The sequence below is a fragment of the Oreochromis niloticus genome, linkage group LG7, assembly GCF_001858045.2.
Source record: "Oreochromis niloticus isolate F11D_XX linkage group LG7, O_niloticus_UMD_NMBU, whole genome shotgun sequence".
Lineage (NCBI taxonomy): Eukaryota > Metazoa > Chordata > Actinopteri > Cichliformes > Cichlidae > Oreochromis > Oreochromis niloticus.
Genome location: NC_031972.2, coordinates 7,841,034 through 7,862,178, shown reverse-complemented (window position 1 = coordinate 7,862,178; position 21,145 = coordinate 7,841,034). Strand labels below are relative to the sequence as shown.

Genomic DNA, 21,145 nt, shown 5'->3' with positions numbered 1-21,145 from the left:
AGAATTGAATTTAAAATTCTTTTAATTACAACTAATGTCCTACATGACTCCTGCTAATATAAGTGTTCTGTTATGATCCTATTTCTCTTTAGAGGCACCCATACTTATGAGGTTTAGCACCTTCGTCAAAAAGGCAATAGTCTTTTTAGTGAAACTCAAAATTTCGTTTTGGTTCTGCAAAGTGTAATATAAACATTAAAAGAAAATAAATAATTACAGGAATCTTTGAGCAAAAGGGAGGTAGTTATTCACAGTTGGTATTGTGAAAAAAGGACATAGAGAGATAGGGGTGAAAGCTTTTTAAACATGTAGGAAAAAATGTCCATCATGTGCTTCATCTGCTTTCATTGACCAGTGAAAAAGTATAGCTGAATAAGCAGGCTTAGTACTAGCATCATCAGTGGCTGACAAGATTAAGCGTAATAAGCTGCTTAGTATCAAGAATAGAAACAATAAGAACTGGAACAGTCTGAGAGACACAGACAATGTAGACAGTGGAAAAGAAGCAGCTGCTCGCAGGCTGTCTGTCTATCTTTTCATGTCTGTCACATAAAGGTTTGATAGCAGTCATCAGGATATCACATCAATAGGTAAGTCAGATGTTTTTCTATTTTTTAAAGAAATTGTGGAAATAAGTTTACTTGGTCAACATGATCCCTATAGAGCAAAGCTTTCTAACATTCAACATGGTAACCTAACAGCTCTAATTTTCACATTTGAATGATTCACATGTCTGACTTTACTGGCATTATTGTCTTTTATTGAAAATCATCTCTTATCTTTCTCAGAAAAACAAACCAAAAAGACAAAAAACAAACCAAAACCAGGTGTCAGCTCTAACTTGTTAACACAATTTGATGTTTCATCTGTTTATAGATGGTGCTCATTCAGACAAAAGGAATTTTTTTGTTTTGATTTTTTTTTGCTTCTGACCAGCCCCTTAAGCAGGAAATTGTTTGATGCACATGTTAACTGAGTTGCACAGGATTATGTACCAGTGCATAAACTTTCTGTACAACATGTGTTTGAAATGTATAACTGGATATTGAGGGGTTATAATTTTTCCTTTTGTGTCAGTTTTGTCGATAGAAGTGAGACATTTCCATAATTACTAGTGTTTGTATTTAAAAAAAAATTGTGACGAATACTGAGAATTAAGCATCTTAATGATTTACATTTTCTGTTTCTTTAATAATTGTGTTCATGTCAGTGTAAAAATGGCAAGCAAAAAAAACAGCAAAAAATTCATCAAAAACAATCAGAGCAAACTGACATATGAATTGCTTAGTCTGGAATCTGAAAATGTATTCAGCTAAAATGTGTACATGTACCCATAAAAGATACAACACTTGTTTGTCTTCGCTCAGTGTTTCATTTCCCAGCGGATGTGAGACTGTGGTGGATTTCAGAATGAGCAAGAGGGGGAGAAGGAGAAATAGCAAGAGGAGGAAGAGCTCCAGCAGCAACAAACGTGAGTTGGAGCTTTGGGCGGAGAGGAGGACACAGTGAGGTTAATCTTGTGCTTAGCTGAATCACATTTTTCCCCACACGTGCATACAATGTGCAAGTACTTCTTGAGACCGGACTAATAACAGCTTCATAATAGTGGGTTTTATGGCATAACTAGTATAATGTTGAATCCTAATGGGCTTTTAACTTTATGGAGAAAAAGTTAAAATAAACAAGCAAAAGTATTGATCAGTACTTAAACCTCAATGCACAAGGTATGCAACAATCAAGCAACCCCAGAATGAAATTCATCAGTTCCAATATCATTTTGGCAGTGTTGGGAAAATTGTGTTATATCATTTTATTTACATAGCACTAACTCACAACAACATTTGAATTCAGGAGCTTTATATTGTTAAGGTAAAGGACCTACAATATTAGAAAGAAACCAGAACAAACCCCCTATGAGTAAGCACTATACTACTTGTACTGTCAAACATCCTCTAATATAATTATTTCACTATTTTTCTTTTTCTTTCAGAGAGTGTCTCACCATACATCTTTAAAAAGCAGAACAAAAGCACTGTCTGCACCAAAGATGACATTGTTGAAAAGGGAGAAACAGACTCTTTTCGGAAGGAAAATGTACTGTCAAGATCTGAAGATGAGGAAAAATACAACAATCCTGAACCCAAGGAGAAACGATTTAAGCAAGATTATCACTTGAATTCATTTGCACACCAAAAGAGTATTTATACCAAAACAACAAAGGACGAGAAGAACGGAGTGAAAATAGTAACCTCAGTTTCTGTAACTGGAGATTCATCACCAAATATTAAGTTTCAGCAGTCACAAGAACCCTTATCTGAAAATCAAATCCACTCACCAATTCCAGTTACTAACGTCCTGAATATTAACTGCACTGGATCACATTTAAAACTTCAGCTTAATACATCTGGCAACAATACCACACTTGTTTTCATGAATAAAAGCTGGTCCAGTACTGAGCTTTTTAAGAGCAAATGTGAGGAGACATGGATGCCAGACAATGAGTCTTCTGAACAACCATTGGATAATGTCACCGATGACAAAAAAAATCCCAACAATAATGACAAAGATCACACTGGAACCACAAGTAAACAAACTGAGCCTTATTGCGATTCAAAGTATGCCAGATCTGCAAATATATGGGACAATCCAGACTGCAGTCAATGCTGTAGTGATGGCAAACAACAAAGATCGGGAGACTTTAAACTGGAAGATCATCTATCAAGCCCACCGCTGATGTTAAATATTAAACCTCAAGGAAAGAGGCAAAGTTTTCATACAAGTCTCAGTTCTGGTGATGAGTTCTGGCACATCCCCCCACCCCAAGAGTTTGCAGATCTTAAAAACAATAGTTTAGAAGGTCTGACACAAGACTTAGCTTCTTGTAGAATCAATACTTCTAGTCCAGCTGTGGATAAACAAGGAGACTTGCACTTGACCTCCACTGAGGAACTTAAATGTCTATATTGTGCACAAGAAGAAGAAAGAAAAGGTCTGCCACCTTCTTTTGATGAGTTATCACAATCTGACAATTATGAGCCCGTGTTCATGAGACCCTTGATGCCTACTAACAGGTCTAGCTTCATGAAAGACTTCATCAATAGTCAGAAAAGAAAATCCTGGATTAGAAATAATAGTATTGCCACCGTCGAACACAAAGTATGTTCATTACCCAAGAAAAGACGTCAAACATTTCCTGGGATGTCACAGGGTGTAGGACTGATGCCAGAAGATCTCCAGCTACCCTACAGAGAATCTTTTTCCTCTTTGGTCATGTGCTCGCTTCCCCTCCAGACCGAGAGGCTGGAAAGGACTGAAAAGGGCGATGACAGGTTATCTGCATTTGGAATAGAAAATGATACATTTTCACAAACCAAAGGGAGTTTAAAACAAGTCTCAGAAATTCTAGACAGCCATGACAGAGCACAACCATTGCTCAGTCCATTCTATGTGACTGGTTCTGAGATCTTCATGAACACTGAACACTGTCAAAGACATGACTTCAACAGTCAACATGATGCCAACTTGAGCATTTATAAGGATACGGAAAGTCTAGACACTGATGATTGTGAATATACTGTTGATCAATGTGAAGTAGCAGACAGTGGATTTGACCAAGAATTTGGAGAAGGAGAATATCACAGTCCAGAGCCCCTTACAGAAGAGCTAAGTCGAAGAGCCTTTTCTATACAAGTCATCCCTCCATCCTGCAGTGGCTCAGAGGAACATTTACTACAGAGTCACCCAGAAATACTATCTGCAAACAATGAGGTTAAAAATGCAAACCAGAAGGATTCAGTCTCTTTTTTACCTGGATATAGCAAGTTCTCAGTTCAGACGATAACAGATGGTGCATTTGAGCCAAGTCTCTTGCAGAGGGACTCACAATTATCCCTGGAAAGTTGTCTAAAGCGGGATTTTAGAAATGCTGTGGATGACCCATGCATGTCCCTCTTGCAGGACTTAGATGTAGAATCATTAAACTTAAATGAGGTTACAGAGGACATTAAACCTAAACCAACTAGTGAAAACATGGAAGGTACCGACCCCATTCTCCCACTGATAAATGAGGGGACAGATTATCTGGAACTCGACACAGAAAACTCAGAACAACCTGCAAGCATATCATCAGGTCCAGTAAAAGATTTTAAAGACACAGAAGTCCTTGCAAAAGAGACGCTTAGTAAAGCTAACAGGGCCGAAAAACAGATTGTATCTAAATGTAAGTTATTTCAATTCATATTCATTTAAATTAGTTTCAGCCAATTATTTATGTAAAACTCACCTATTTGTGATTCTTCATGACCATTCCCAGCTTCTTTAGAGATCAAGGAGCACCTGAAGCCTGTGGTTCATAAAGATCCAGAAACAAGTGGCTCTGAACACTTGGCTAAAAGGCGAAAGCTCTTCAAAGAGAGCAAGCAGTGGAGCTCTGCTGGAGGAAGCTCAATCACCAGTGACATCACAGAGGAATCAGGTGACTTTGATAGAAAGCTTGAACAAATGTCAGGGACGAAATGTCATAAAGAGTAAGTTTAGTGACTCGCCTCTGTCAGTGCGCCCCAGGGTGGCTGTGGCTACAATGTAGCTTGCCATCACCAGTGTGTGAATGTGTGTGTGAATGGGTGGATGTCTGGATATGTAAAGCGCTTTGGGGTCCTTAGGGACCAGAAAAGCGCTATATAAATACAGGCCATTTACCATTTACCATTAAATTTGATCTGTCAGTCCAGTAAGTGGTGCAAGCAGAGTGCTGTATTATGTGTTTATTATCCATAAAAAGTGACTGGACTTCTTTAAGTTTTGTGAAGATGTTTCATGTCTCATCTGCGACGTTTCTTCACTTCTATACAACCGAATGGTGGACAAGTATTCAAACCCTTAAGTTGCTTTCTTTCCAAGCTCCTTAGACTTCTTTGCTGATTTGACAACTGCAGATATAGAAATGCATCTATATGTAATTAATTGTGCTGTTTAGTGGTTTGTTCTGTTTTTTTGTTTGTTTGTTTAATTTGTGTCTTTCTTTGTTTTGCTAGTATCAGAGGACACACGTTCTATGGACATAGCATTTCAAGAAAATGAAGACAGGGGCTTTTATACAGAAACTTTCCACTCATCAGCATGGATTTTTCAAGGAGATAATGTAGGCTCTGGGGGAATTCATACCAGCCTAACCACCAGAACTCGTGCCGTCTCAAGTAAGCTGTAGCTTTTGTGTCTTTATAAAAAAGTTAACTTTATTTAATTTAACAACAGTAACAGATCATTTAGTACTGAATCCTAGTTGTTACTGTGAATTACTGAGAAACTCTTGAGTACTGCAGAGATATTACTGTGCATTTAACTTAGTACTACCAGTCAAAGGTTTTAGAACACCCCAATTTTTCCAGTTATTTATTGCAGTTCAAGTAGTTCTAGTCCAATGAATAACTTGAAATGGTACAAAGGTACATGGTGAACTCCCAGAGGTTAAAAAAAAAGTAAGGTTACCCAAAACTGAAAAAAGTACAGCTGTTTGGCAGCAATGGAGGTTGATCAAGCCTTGAAAGCTGGTGCAACTAATTCCTACAGGTGTTCCAACTTTTCTAGATTACTTACAACCCCGTCTGTCTGCATAAAAGCAGTGTTGGAACACACTGTGGTACCGTGCCCTCGTGAGCATCAGTTGAACAGTCTTGTACTGCAGAAAGTAGTGTGTTGCTAAACAAAACAGTGCAAAAAACATAATTGACAATGGAAGAGAGACACACCATCATAACACTTAAAAATGTACGTCTTTCTACAGAGAAATGGCAAAGAAAGTCAAGGTGTCAGTGGGTACAGTGGCACTCAGAAACTGGGGCAAACTCTGACAGGAAGAGGTCTGGCAGATGCAAAGCCACAACTGAATGAGAGAACAAGTTTCTGAGAGTTAACAGCTTGCGTGATAGGCGGCTCACAGGACAACAGCTTCAAGCACAGCTTAATAATGATTGTAGTAAGCAATTCTCAGTTTCAACTGTGAAGAGAAGACTTCAAGCTGTAGGTTTGACAGGACAAGCTGCAGCTAGAAAGCCATTGCTAAGACGTCAGAATAAGACAAAGAGGCTTGCCTGGGCCATGAAACACTGCCACTGGACTACTGAAGACTGGAAAATGGACTGATGAATCAAAATTTGAAATCTTTGGTTCATCACAAGGGATCTTTGGATGCCGTCAAGTAAGCAAAAGGATGGTTCCACAGTGTGTGGCATAAACTGTCAAATATTGAGGAGGAAGTGTGATGGTCTGGGGCTGTTTTGCTGGATCCAGGGTCGGTGACTTGTATAGAGTGACAGGCACCCTGAACCAAAACAGCTACCACCGCATTCTGCAGCACCATGCAGTACCCTCTGAAATGCGCCTAGTTGGTCAGGACCAACTAGGCGCAAGATAATGACCCAAAACGCAAGATAATGACCCAAAACGTAAGTCCAAGCTATGCCAGAACTACCTCAGGAAAAAAGAACAAGATGGTAAGCTTGAAAACATGGAGTGACCAGCACAGTCTCTAGACTTACTATCCATCAAGCTGGTTTGGGATGAACGGGACAGAAGAGCGAAAGCAAAGCAACCTACAAGTGCCACACATTTATGGGAACTTCTGCAACAAATATGGGAAGAACTTTTTGAAGAATATTTGATTTCTATTGTAGAAAGAATGCCACGGGTGTGTTCAGCTGTTATATCTGCCAAAGGTGGCTACTTTGATGAGTCAAAAGTTTAGAATACATTTTGGTCTATAAATTGATTCCACGATTTCTTTGTTTTGCATTGCTTATTTGTAATATGCTTTCATTTCAGAGTGCAATGAGATATTAAACTGCATAATTTTCAGTAGAAAACTGGAAAAATTGGGGTGCTCTAAAACGTTTGACTGGTAGTGTACATACAGCGGGTAAAATAAGTATTGAACAAACTAACAATTCTCTAAGTAAATATATTTCTTTCTTTTTAGTAACCTGTCCTGTCTAGCAGTTTTAGCAACTGGAATCATGATCTAAATGCTTTGTTGTGTTAAACTCTTTGCCAAGAGGAACATACAATTTTGCGTGTGTGTGAGTGTCTGTGTGAAACAGAGAGAAAAAGAGAGAGAGAGGAAGAAAGAATGTGAGTGCCTGTGCATGGGTGTTTGTCATGAAACGTACTTGATAATGAGGGTGAGAGACTGCAACACGTCCCCTGGGGACCAGAGACAGACAGGGGAAGACCCCACCCAGTCGCCCAAGAGTGTTGAAAATCCAAAGTGTGTCCCCCCCCCGGTTTAAGGAAGAGGGAGGCCCGCAGCTAAAAGGTAGGAGCGCTAAAGAACCAGAGGCACTAGGCAGCTGACCCTGGCAGAGGCCGGCCATCCCAGCACAATCCGAGGAAGGGGCCTGGGCGCAATCGGTGGAGCCCCAATGCAACAAAGACGTCCAAGCCAACCACAGACCACAGCTCCAAGGCAGCAGGTCAGCAACCACACTAAAACACCCAACCAGGCACCCCAGAGCCAGCAAATGTCCATATCCTGTGGGTGGGGCAGCAACAACCAGTGGATAGCAGCAGGGAGAGGAACACCCTCCTCCACCCCCCCATGAAGCTGCACAAAGACAGAAAACCATCCACATCCACCCTGCCCTTCGAAGTGCGGATGAATGGATGGAATGGATGACTGCGTGAAAACTAGAGTGCAATTAAAAATGAGGATTTTATGTCATATCTCATTATTACACATGAATTAATTTATGGACATATTTGGTTTGATTGCGTGCACTGGATATTTACCGAGAAAATTGGTGATGAGTTCAATACCTTTTTTGCCAGCTGTACATATGTAAATTTTGCTGCTCTTGTTAAATATCTCTTTCATCATCTTCAAACATCTTCCAGTTCGAGAGAGGACTGTTAAGATCAGCAAAGGGACAGGAGAATATCCCTGGGGCTTTCGAATACAGTTTTCTAAACCCATTGTGGTCACAGAGGTTGACACAAGTAAGTAAATTTCTATATCACAGTGCTGACTCAACAGGGTGTTCAGCTGCATTGTTGTTGTTGTTTTGCCTGTTTTTTTTTATTTGCTGGAAATTTAAGAATTGCAAAAGTAACCATGATGCAAATGTAATTACACATTTCGTGGACCCCCTGTTTATCCTCTGCCTATTCACACGAGCCAAGGTGTGAAAACGGGTGTGGGCCACAATCAGCCAAGGTTTCGGGTGAATACATTGTGAGATCATGTGATTTACTGAGGTCAAATGGCCCAGGATGTGAGTGGGCGTTTAGGCGTCTGGGAAGGGATCTCAAAACTGGACAGTTGGTGTCGTAAGGCACCGCCTCTGTTCAAAGAGGGTTGTTTACAGTGGACATAGATAGCTTCTTTCACTCCACATTCAAACCATCTGTCTTCTATGTCCAAAATGTGGACATTGGCATCTTCAAAAGACTGATCTTTGTCCTTCAGATGCAGACGGACAGCAGAGTCTTGTCCCGTCAAGGTGGCTCTTTTATGTTGTGCCATGCATTTATGCAGTGGCTGTTTGGTTTCTTCAATGTAGAGGTCTGAGCATTCCTTGCTGCACTGTACAGCATACACTACATTGTTAAGGTTGTGTATGGGAGTTTTGTCTTTGGAATGAACCAGTTTTTGTCTGAGTGTGAGGCTGGGTCTGAAGTACACTGGGATGTCGTGCTTGGAGAAGACTCTAATGAGTTTCTCTGATAAACCTGCTACATAAGGGATGACAATATTGTTCCGCTTGGCCTTCTGATTCTCCCTAGTTGTGTCTGACCTTCTCTTCTGTGCATCTTTGCTGATTTGACGAAAGCCCAATTAGGAGAACCACATGTTTTAAGAGCTTTCTTTACATGTGTGTTTTACCCCCTTTTCCCTTCTGGCTTAGAGGGAACATTTTCTGCCCGGTGTTGTAGGGTCCTGATTACTCCAAGTTTGTGTTCCGTGGGTTTAAGTTTAAAGACATAATTCATCCACCGTTATCTTCTTCAATGCCATGTGGCAACTGTGCAGAGCAGCTACCTGAACTCTAGTCTTGTTAATAATTTTACATCTTGGTGGGCTCTTTAACAGAACCCAGCTGAGTCTAATAATAGATTAAATGTCATGTTGAGGCTCATTTTTAGTATCTACTTGGGTGTTAAGACCACCCATAATACTTATTTTATCTGAACTGAGCTCTAAATCAGATAAAAAGGCTGAGAAATCATCAACTCTGAGTGAGAATGGACGATAGACAACAACAAATATCATTGATTTTTTATGTTTTAATATTTTTGTTTTGTTTTCAGTATCAGTTTTGGTTTGTTTTTTGTCTGTTTGGGAGCTGACACAGTCTCTAAGTCTACACAGCCACTGATGAGAGGTGTGTAAGATTGCACTCTGCTTCCAGGTCCTGACTCTGGATCGTCACGTTTTGGGGGAGGGGTTTATAAAATTGGCCAGATTTCTAGAAATGAGGCCCATCCATGAGCTGATCGATCCAAAGTGGGATAGATGTTTTCTCTCCTAACAAGACTGGGTTTTCTGTAGAAAGTTTCCCAATCATCTATAAAGCCCACGTAATTTTTGGACACCACTCGCTAAACATGTCATTACTGGTCCGATTGGGGAGGCAACCAAAGAAAACGACTATTATAATAATGATCAACCTATCACTATTAATTAGGCCTTCAAGTTGGCAGTAGTTAAAACTATTACTTTAAAAGCCATCACTTGACCCAGCTGTCTTAGCTAATTATAGGCCAATCTCCAACCTTCCTTTTGTCCCAAGAATTCTTGAAAAAGTAGAAAACAGCTAACTGATCATCTGCAGAGGAATGGCTTATTTGAAGAGTTTCAGTCAGGCTTCAAAGCTCATCACAGCACAGAAACAGCTTTAGTGAAGGTTACAAATAATCTTCTTATGGCCTCTGACAGTGGACTCATCTCTGTGCTTATCCTGCTAGACCTCAGTTCAGTAGTCAATATGGTTGAGCATAACAACAATAACAACAATAATAATATTAATAACAACAACAACAATATTTTAATGCAGCAATTAGAGCATGGTGTAAGAATTACAGCAACTGCGCTGCAGTGGTTTGAACTGTATCTATCTAATACATTTCAATGTGTTCAGGTAAATGGAGAGACCTCACCACACACTAAGATTATGTTTAATTCTGATATAGTTTAGTGTACTTGGCCCTAAAAATCTTAGAAATATGGAATCCAACTGGATGCTTACTCTTGATGACATTACCTTGGGCTCCAGTAGCACTGTGAGGAGTCTTAGAGACAATTTTGACCACGATATGTCCTTCAATGCACATATAAAACATCACTCTGCAGTTAATCATAATTTATTATTATTCTCAGACTGTCTTGCACTACTTGTCTTTGTCCTGTATTCCTCCCCTCACCACCAAATGGTCGTGGCAGATGGCTGCCCCTCGCTGAGGCTGGTTCTGCTGGTGGTCTCTCCCTATTAAAAGGGAGTTTTACCTTCCCACTGTCACCACTTGTTCATGTAGGGCCATTAGATTGTTGGGGTTTCTCTGTTTTCTCTCTATTTTTGTAGGGTCCTTACCTCACAGTATAGAGTGCCCTGAGGCAACTGTTGCTGTGATTTGGCACTAAATAAATAAAATTGAATTAAATTGAATCAGTTGTTAAATTTCATTGCTACTAAATATTACACAGTCAACTGTTAGTGGTATTATAATAAGTGGAATGGACTGGAAACAACAGAAACAGAAGGGGGCCAGTGGATGCTGAGGCACATGGTGCACAGAGATCAGAAACTTTCTGTAGAGTTAGTCACTACAGTCCTCCAAGCATCATGTGGCCTTCGGATTAGCTCAAGAGCAGGCGTGTAGAGAGCTCATAAAATGGGTGCCCAAGCAGCTACATCCAAGCCTCACAAGACCATGGTCAATACAAAGCATAAAGCATGGGATTCTGTGGTATAAAGACTACTGCCACTGCACTAGAGCAGTGGAGACATGTTCCCTGGAGTGACTAACCACGATTCTCCTTCTGGCATTCCAATGGACAAGTCTTGGGTTCTGTGGTTGCCAGGAGAAAGTTACTTGTCTGACTGCATTGTGCCAAGTGCAAAGTTTGTTAGAAGGGGGATTATGGTGTGGGGCTGTTTTTCAAGAGCTATGCTCAGCCCCTTTGTTCCAATGAAAGGGACTCTTAATGCTTCAGCATGCCAAGACATTTTGGACAATTTCATGCTCTCAACTTTTTGTGAACAGTTGGCCCTTTCCTGCTCCAACATGAACCAGTGTACAAAGTAAGGTCCATAAAGACACAGATGAGCAAGTTTGGTGTGATAAAACTTGACTGACCTGCACAGATTCCTAGAGATTCCGCCCTATGTATTTAAAACGGGAAGGCAGATGAGCAAAAATCTAACTCCACAAAAATGTTGTGTCATACTTGAAAAGATTTCTGTGCAATTATGTACTTTAAGGATTGTGTTTGCTTTTCTACTTGTCATTTGTTTTGATAAATTTACATCTTTTTGTTTTCTTGTTAGTTTAACATTTATTTATTTCTGTTTCAGATGGAGCTGCAGAGGAAGCTGGGTTGATGGTAGGAGACTATGTCCTAGCTGTCAATGGTATTGATGTCACCAGCATTCCTCATTCTGAAGCTGCTGATTTAGCCAGACAAGGTGTGCTATGCTATAAACAATAAAGCACATTTGTGAAATGGACTCATAAAGAACCAATATGGAAGCCATATTACTGTATATTACATATTACAATATACAGTAACTGTAATATTGTTAATATTATAGGTCCAGATGTTCTGACATTGACTGTTGGTTCAGACATTGCTCGTGGTCCTAACACACCGAGACCAGCCTGTCGTGGTTACCTTCATAAGCGTACTCAGTCTGGTCTGATTAAAGGATGGAGAAAGAGGTGGTTTGTACTGACGCATGACTGCTGCCTTTACTACTACAGACACAAACGGGTAAGTATGATAGAGGTCATCAAAATAACAGTTCACAAAGAAATTTCTTTGTGCTTTTGGCGCTACTTCATGGTCATTACAGGATGAAGGCAAAAGGCAGGCACTTTCAGCAATAAAGATGGAAGGGGCTGAGGTGGGACCAGACACTTCACTTGGAAAACCATTTGTGTTTAAGTGTCACCCTCAGTCTGGTTTTCGAGTTTACTTCTTCTGTGCCACTTCCAACCAGGAAATGAAAAGGTAGAAAGACAGATATAACTTTTTAAAACCAAACATTTTTAAAATGTTTTTATGTACAATTTTCTTTTTCTGTATTCTAAATTCTAATTGCAGTTCTTTAAACTGCAGTCTATATTCTTTATTTCTTCAAAAAGTGAAAGAGAGAAATTGAAATAAAAACTATGTTTAAAATCATATTTATCTTGTTGGATTCCAGATGGCTGGAAGCTATGGGGAAAGCGACTCATACCATTACACAAGTAAGTTCGATATTTTCATAAATCAAAGAGGGCTTGCTACAGAAACTGTTCATTTAATTGCATATAATATTTACCTCAGATTGGAGTAAATAGGTCGTTGTTGATTGTGGTGGCTTACTACCAGTTTCGTTTAAGCTGATCTCAAATAACTCTTATGTTTTAGAACCATGTTTGGGTGGATGTCACTAAACACAACTCGAATCTGCCCCCGCTGGCTGTAAAAAATCCGGACTGTCTAGGATTGCTTCATAAAATGGATAAAAGCAAGGATTCCTGGGTACAGCACTACTGCATTCTGAAGGATGGGTGCCTCTACTTGTACAGTGGCATCCGTGCAACCCACGCACAAGGTAAAGCTCTACATCATGTTTCAAATACTGACATGGCAGTGTTCCAGAATAATAGGAAGGGAAAATATTTCTGAGAAAAATAATGACAGGACTGGTGTTTTATTGATTTATTTTAGCATTTGGCAGGTGGTGCTGTGGTGATTTGATGTCATATAAATGTCACAAGGAGAAAATGCCAGAAAGTACCAGTGCTGGGCTTTAAACAATACAACTGAAGTTTGCAATAAGATGTCAACAATAAGTAAAAATTTTCAATGTCAAGATTCCAGAGTTTAACCTGGTCTTACTTATACAGTCCTGATCAAAAGCTTCAGACCACATGAGAAATGGCAAAAAAACATAATATTTTCCATGGTTGGATCTTAGCAAGGTTCCAAGTAGAGCTTCAACATGCAACAAGAAGAAATGGGAGTGAGACAAAACATTTTTCTGAGCATTCAATTTATTGAAAACAATGCTTAAACTGAAACTGGCTGTTTTACATCAAAAGTTCAGGACCACACCTTCAAAAAAAACCCATAACCCCCCCCAAAAAACAGAAATCAAAGTTCCAGACATGAACTCAGTAATGAGTAGCTCTGTTGTTGTTGATCACTGCAAAAATTTGTTGCGGCATGCTTGATGCAAGCGTTTCCATGAGGTGAGTCGGAACATTTCTCCAAGTGGTGAAGACGGTCGCACAACCTATCGGCATCTACTGTCTGGAACTGTTGTCCATTTTTGTAAACTTCTCTTGCCATCCATTCCTAAAGGTTCTCAGTTGGATTTAGATGAAGGGAACAAGCAGGATGGTCCAAATGTGTGATGGTATTCTCAACACCATTAACGTTGGAAACATCCCATGTTTGGTGCTCTCTTGCAAAGTCCAAGCAGTCAGTTCTGTGGCGTTCAAGGAGACGAGGCCTTTGAAGATGTTTTTTTATTTTTGAAGCCCTTCAGTGTCAGATGCCGTCTAATGGTTATCAGGCTGCAGTCGGCACCAGTAACGGCCTTAATTTCGGTCGAGGATCGCCCAGTGTCTTGACAGACAGCCAATTGCATGCTCCGGCTCAGTGCTGGTGAAATATTTTTGGGTCTTCCACTTGACTTTTTTGTTCCATAACCCTCAGGATCATTTAAGAAATTCCGAATGATTGTCTCACTGCATCCCACCTCAGCAGTGATGGTGCGCTGCGAGAGACCCTGCTTATGCTGTTCAACATACTGACCAAGTTCAAAAAGGGAAAGTTGTTTTTTTTGCCGTTGCCATCAAAAAGTCATGACAGGCAGACTGACAGAAAATGAAATGAAATCCACATTTAATTGCACAGATTTGACCTTTTAACGGTATCTGGTCCTAAATTTTGATCGACTGTAAAACAGCCTGTTTCAGATTAAGCATTGTTTTCAATAAATTGTATGCTCAAAAAATGTTTAGTCTCACTCCCATTTCTTCTTTTTCCATGTTGAAGCACTACTTGGAACCTTGTTAAGATCCAACCATGCAAAATATGATTTTTTGCCATTTTAAAAGGGGTCTTAAACTTTTGATCGGGACTGTACTACAGGTGAATTAACAACTTACTGAGCTTTATGCAATAGCAACACATATTGTGGGGGAATATTTTAGTCTCTGTACACTAAAGGTAATAGTTATAGAAATAGAAATAGAAATTCAACTTTTTTCTCAAAATAGAATTACTTTTGTCAAAATGTTAACTTTATTCTTAAAATGATCAATAATATTCTTTTTTCTTAATGTGGCCCTAGTACTCGTCTGTACATTTAGAGTGATGTTATTATTACTATTTTATAGTTTTTATTTATCTGTCTTTCTGTCTTATCTGCTCCTCTGTGTATTAACAATTCAATCGACGTTTTTTAGCCACAATGCTACTGCACCAGTTTTTAAATTCCAAGCCAATCTGATAGCAAAGATTGGTATGTTCATTAGAAGAGCAAACTATATTGCTCATTTTCATGAATAGGTTTATTTGTGTCAGTTAGCATGACTTTATAACCCATACATTTCTATAGGAGTAAATAAACTGCCACAGGTCATATTTCATTCTTGTCGTATTTAATTCCTCTTTTATGTTGGGGAAACAAATAAATCTTCACTTTAAAAAATACTGTTCTCATAAACCTTGTTCATGCTCTTTATCTCAACAACACACTTGACGGGGAAACGTTAATGTGACACAACAAAAAACATCAGCACTATCATCGGCTGTTTCTGATAAGCTGGTAACAGTCAACAAGGCTGATTTTCAGCTGATATATATATATGTGCATCCACAGCAAACAGCAAGTTGGTGAAAGCATATTTCATGAACTAGTGAATCAAAATAAGGATCTAAGAAAGGCTCAAAGGAATTCTGTAGATTAAACAATGGATCTCTGTGGGTTTGTTAAACCCATGTTCATGATACAGATGTTCTAAAACAGGTCTGTGTGCAATAGTGAGAGAAAATTTATTATACACTCTTCTTTAATTGGCCAGAAACTGTGGGACAGAAACATATTTTTTCAACTTGCTTTTATATAAATTATAATTTGTAACAGCCACTGTGGAGCTTTTTACTTTCTGTTTCATATTAGTTTTATGCCTTACCAGCATGAATGTAATAACATACATACAATGTAAAATGTCACTAATGTTTATTCCCATTTTTATTTTTTAGGTAAGGACAAGTAAGCCAATCACTCAAACCTATTGGCTATGTCTCACAGTGTTTTGTCCCTTAAAATCTCACTTCAAGTGTCTGCATAACCACTTACCAGTTAAATGAAATTCTTTTTATAATGAATGCTGGTTTTCCTCTGATTGACAAAGCAAAACAAATACATGACCTGTTAATGAATGATCTGGTCTAGTGACCTTCCATAGTGACTACATTTGTGAAATACATGGAACATATATTCATCTTATCATCATTTCTTCAGGTGGCATCTACCTTCAGGGTTACATGGTGCGAGAGCAGTCTTATGGAGCCAAGAATTCAATCATTGAGCTGAAACCTCCATCTGATGAATTCAGAACTTTCTACCTGTGTGCTGAAAACGCTAATGAAAATAAACGGTGAGGAGCTGACTCTTGTTTTATTCACAGGCTTAGTATGTTAGGTTGTTGGCTGACCAGCATGTCTTCTTAGTACTAGGAACAGCAACCCCTGTGATCTTGCACTTAGTACACCTGTGTGAGTATAAGAGAGCTTTGTATGAATGTGGTTTAGGTATCAAAAGTGACTGACTTGTAACAGCGTCTTCTATTTGACCCAACAACGCCAGGGACTGTGGAGACGTTCTGTTACTCTATTTGTACACAAAGACATCTTTCTAGTGTGTTTTTGTTGTGTCTGCTTCTCAGTGTGCTGCTGCTGCTTCTGCTCTCCGACTCTCCACTCTCTATGCCAGCGTGCTGCTTAAATTAGACGACAATTCCAGGATTTATCAAACTATCTCGTACATTAGCCCATGTGTTGGAAGAACTTTTTTAAATATATTTTTTTTTAAAAACAAAAGTTGAAAGATGGTGTCATGTTGATGTTTCTGTTTTTCTTTACAGATGGATTATAGCTATCAAAGCTTCAATAAAGAAGTGGCTGCCTTTACACCAGGCACTTCAGCACTACATGAATGGACCACCAGAAGAGACCAGAATGTGAACATGTGTCTGTAAATACTGACAGAATCTTGTGGATCACTGATTAAGCCTCCTGTTTGCAGACTGCTATACTTTCCATATGTGAGGGACAAGATTATTTATTTGATTTTTCTTTCATCTCTTTTTACACTGCTTACTTTCAGCCTCGTTCATTTTTTATAATTCATTGTCGATTTTTGCAATGGGTTCTAATTTTTTTATTTGCTTAAAGATCAAGGTTGTATACGCAAACAAATGAGGTGTAAAATTTATACTCTATAAATACATTTTATTATGATTAAAAAACTGTCACATGGGAAAAGTCAGTACATCTCTAAACTGTTCAAATATCACATCGATCACCTTCATCTGTGTAGACTGTATTAAAAGGATTACATGTTTGTTTCCATTTCCTGTGATGTATTATTTTACCTAACTAATCTTATACCTAAAAATACCTTATACCTTTTCATTGTTTTTAAAGAACCATGTTCTATTCCTTTGAAACCATCCTTTACACTTCCTGTATGCCTGTCTCTGTAGACAGCACCAACTACTTAAGAATGCTGTGGATTTTGCAGGACTGTGACATCAGGCTTATAGGCAAAATAATATTTGGATATTAATAAAATTACTTCTGATATTTTTCATTTTCTCAAAGGAAGCGTAAGTCATTTTATTGTTTTCTGTGTGCACATATTTCAGTTAAAAAATATTTGGATAGCTTCCTAAAACAATTCAGATGATTAAAATTAACAACAGACTCAGTGAAAACAAATAGATATTGATTACATTTGTTTAGCTAATTGCCCTCTAACCTTTAACCATGTTGTTCTGTACTTCATTTATACTGTGTTGTGAATTCCAAAAACTTATTGGGCAGGTTTCATTTTTTAAATTTTTTATATCAAATGTTGACATTTCTATGCTTTTATATTAATATGCTGTTTTTATACCAGTTTTCCTTTTGATACTTTTACCCCACTTAGAACAGACAGAAATGTATTACTGTTACTGTAATAAATTCTACAATCAATTCCTGAGATTTTTCTTATTACATTTAATTACCATCCATTTCTTACAAATGTTGTAATTCAAATTAAATTAATTTATGCACTCTTTCTGCATTCAGGATCTTCCTCAAGGACACTTTGGCATTCAGGGATTGAACCACCAAACCTCGGATTAGGAGATGTGCTACTAATAGAGTTTCTTGAATCAGTGATGAATAGTAAGATATTCTAGCTTTACGGAGGGCTTTTTGTAGAACAACAAATTATTTTTTCCAGTCTAAATGACGATCGTCTTTTACAGTGAGACGCAATTTCCTCTCCATCTTGCAAGTTATCTGCTTGTATTTTATTGTCTTGTATTATGTGTTGTATTACTGGCCTTTGAACATTTTGTTCCTTCTACTATAGTGACTATAGTAGAAGGAACAAAATGTTCAAAGGCCAGTAATACAACTGTGAGCTGTGTGTCTTCTATATCGTAGTCTAACTGACAGTGAACTGTTCCTGCCCCTTGCACACAACCTTCTATTAAAGTGACTGCATGCAGTTCAGAATTGAGACTTAATGCACAACTAAGTAAGATAGTGGGACGACTTTTTAAAAAAGTGACCCAAGTTCTTTATGAAGTCATCATATTCAATCATTATTGGGGTCTCCAAAAGCAGCTTTCAATACAGCCACATTGTCAAATAATCTTTTACTGCAACGTTTACAGTGATCTCCATCACGCTCCATAGATAAAAATTTTAGAAAACGTATTTTTTTTATCAGCTGAAAGAAATAGGAACATTTTAAAAAGTGATAACAATAATGGGGCGACCGTGGCTCAGGGGATTGGGAAGCTCATCTGTAACCGGAAGGTTGCCGGTTCGAGCCCCCTGGTTGTTGTGTTTTTGGGCAAGACACTTTACCCTACCGCCTACTGGTGTTGGCCAGAGGGGCCGATGGCGCGATATGGCAGCCTCGCTTCTGTCAGTCTGCCCCAGGGCAGCTGTGGCTACAACTGTAGCTTGCCTCCACCAGTGAGTGAATGAATAGTGGAATTGTAAAGTGCTTTGGGTGCCTAGAAAAGCGCTATATAAATGCAATCCATTATTAATAAGTACAAAAAAGAACTTGGCTACACAGGAGATCTACATTACCCTTCACAGCATATCACAGACTGTCTGGCTATTTAAACTGTTGTATAAACTACTAAATTTCACATCTTCCACTGCCAAACGCTTTTATTTTAGGTAGGAAATTTTTATCTAATTTTACCTAACTTAAGTCACTCATATTGTTAATTAGTATTTGTTCCCATCAAGATAAACATTAAAGTTCATAGAGGACAGTGTAGTGTAACATGCTAAGAGATCACTAGTGTCAGCTCACACAAAAACATTAAAAATGTGAAAGTCTTTTTTTTTTTATTATATTGTTATATTATCATAACACTGCATTATTATTGTTTCTCAGTTTCCACCAAGTATTTGTGGACAAAGTGAAATGCACTTAAAAAGCGAAATGAAAATACACTTGTTGAAAGAATGTTTTGCTGACTACCCAATTTGAATTTGCTTCATCTGAGTCTGGACCAAGTTGAGAATATTCGTATTATAAGTATTCAGGAAGAACTAACTCAAAATTCACTTTCTTTACACAGCTTTTTAGACAAAACAGCACTTTCTAAAACCTAAATTCATTTAGATATGTGCTTGTTTTTGATCATTACATAATTAATATTACATTATTTATGATGTTTTAAATGGCAATAATTATTGCTCATCATAATTCATAATTTCTGGCTCTCAGATTGTATTAGAAAGTTACAGTGGCATACAGCAACGCAACTGACATGCTCTATGGCTCTGACCTGAGAATGTTGAGATAAACGGTCTCACAGATTGCACCTCAGATTATTTCATTTTATGCAACAGAACTTGGGAGATGCCATTATAGCATAAAATTTAGATTTCACAAAGGCTTGTTACAGCTTAAATTAATACATTTTACACTGATAAGTGTAACAAAAAACACAAGTTCTGAGACAAGAATTCACAATTTCAATTCTTTCAAAGAAGCATGTCCAACGGTGCATACTCAAGGAGTGTACAGATCTGTAAGTGTTTAATGGCTTACTTATATATACAATACTGTTGTTGTAGTGTTTTCTATAGGAACACATAATTAGTGCCGTGGTGGTGAAAGAAGCAGAGAATTCCAGAGACAGTCTGTAGCACATATCCAACAGTGCAATATGTACAGAAAAAAAGTGTTCTGCAACAGAGGGACCGAAAACTCAACCATTACAAGCTGTAAGGGAAATCTACACACTTAAAAACACATCTCACATCTCTACATACTGCCGTCATGAACAATGTAGAAAACAAATGATGCACTGATTTGCTACAATAAGCAATAAAGATTTACAAGAAGTAAAGTGACACTCTCTCACACTCTATCTGTAGTGGAAGACACATGGTCGTTTGGTTGAATTTAATCAAACTACATGATAATCCTTCATTCTGTCCAGTGTGGCTCCAAATTGATTCTCTTTAAAGAAGCATGGCAAACTCTGCATCCCCATGCCTTCCATAGTCACATTAGTAAGAGATTGTTTGGAAGCATTCTTGTTACCAGCGGTCTAAGATGACCAAATAATTGAAGCATCCTTAGTTAGTCTCTGACTGGAGATGTTTTACATGTCTTTTCTCTGTCATTTATATTTACCACCATTCATCAGTTACTGGATTCAATCAAAAGTGAAAGTACATACACTACCAGTCAAAAGTTTGGACACACCTTCTCATTCAGTGGTTTTTCTTTATTTTCATGAACATTTACATTGTAGATTCTCACTGAGGGCATCATAACTGTGAATGAGCACATGTAGAATTATGTAGTAAACAAAAATGTGTGAAATGACTCAAAACATGTTTTATATTTTAGATTCTTCAAAATAGCCACCTTTTGCTTTGATTACTGCTTTGCACACGCTTGGCATTCTCTCAATGAGCTTCATGAGGTAGTCGCCTGAGATGGTTTTCCAGCAGTCTTGAGGAGATGCTGAGCACTCGTTGGCCCTTTGCCTTCACTCTCATCCCAAATGATCTTGGGTTTAGGTCAGGTGACTGTGGAGGCCAGGCCATCTGGCACTCCATCACTCTCCTTCTTGGTCAAATAGCCCTTGTACAACCTGGAGGTGTGTTTGGAGTCATTGTACTGTTGAAAAATAAATGATTGTTCAAATAAACACAAACCGGATGAGATGGCGTGTTGCTGCAGGATGCTGTGGTAGCCATGCTGGTTCAGTGTGCCATCAATTTTGAATAAATCCCCAACAATGTCACCAGCAAAGCAACCCCACACCATCACACCTCCTCCTCTATGCTTCAGAGTGGGAACCATGTATGTAGAGAACATCCGTTCGCCTTTTCTGCATCACACAAAGACACAGCAGGTGGAACCAAAGACCTCAAATTTGGACTCATCAGACCAAAGCACAGATTTCCCCGGGTCTAATGTCTATTCCTTGTGTTTCTTGGCCCAAACAAATCTCTTCTGCTTGTTACTTTTTCTTAGTATTGGTTTCTTAGCTATTTGACCATAAAAGCCTAATTTGAACATAGATATGTCTGCTACTGGGACTCTGTGTGGCATTTATCTGGGCTCTAATCTGAGGTGCTGTTAACTTGCCATTTCAGAGGTTGGTGACT

The 21,145-nt window shown here is 38.6% G+C and overlaps 1 protein-coding gene across 1 annotated transcript; it reads left to right on the top strand.

Annotated features, from left to right (window-relative positions):
* Window positions 1-269: 269 nt before the first annotated feature.
* On the top strand, window positions 270-17,998 carry pdzph1 (PDZ and pleckstrin homology domains 1). Its single transcript, XM_005449416.3, has 13 exons — window positions 270-590; window positions 1,368-1,471; window positions 1,991-4,219; window positions 4,313-4,474; window positions 5,034-5,195; window positions 7,888-7,989; window positions 11,565-11,675; window positions 11,802-11,980; window positions 12,063-12,220; window positions 12,417-12,459; window positions 12,623-12,809; window positions 15,735-15,870; window positions 16,357-17,998. Exons 2-13 carry the CDS (start codon window positions 1,411-1,413, stop codon window positions 16,454-16,456), a joined length of 3,630 nt encoding a protein of 1,209 aa, XP_005449473.1. The 5' UTR covers window positions 270-590; window positions 1,368-1,410; the 3' UTR covers window positions 16,457-17,998.
* Window positions 17,999-21,145: the final 3,147 nt, after the last annotated feature.

What these genes read in the sequence shown, in the direction of transcription:
- pdzph1 (XM_005449416.3), top strand. Translation starts at nt 1,411, where the DNA reads ATGAGCAAGAGGGGGAGAAGGAGAAATAGCAAGAGGAGGAAGAGCTCC. An exon ending in CGACTCATACCATTACACAA is followed by an intron (nt 12,460 to 12,622) that starts GTAAGTTCGATA and finishes CTTATGTTTTAG; the next exon opens with AACCATGTTTGGGTGGATGT. An exon ending in CCGTGCAACCCACGCACAAG is followed by an intron (nt 12,810 to 15,734) that starts GTAAAGCTCTAC and finishes TCATTTCTTCAG; the next exon opens with GTGGCATCTACCTTCAGGGT.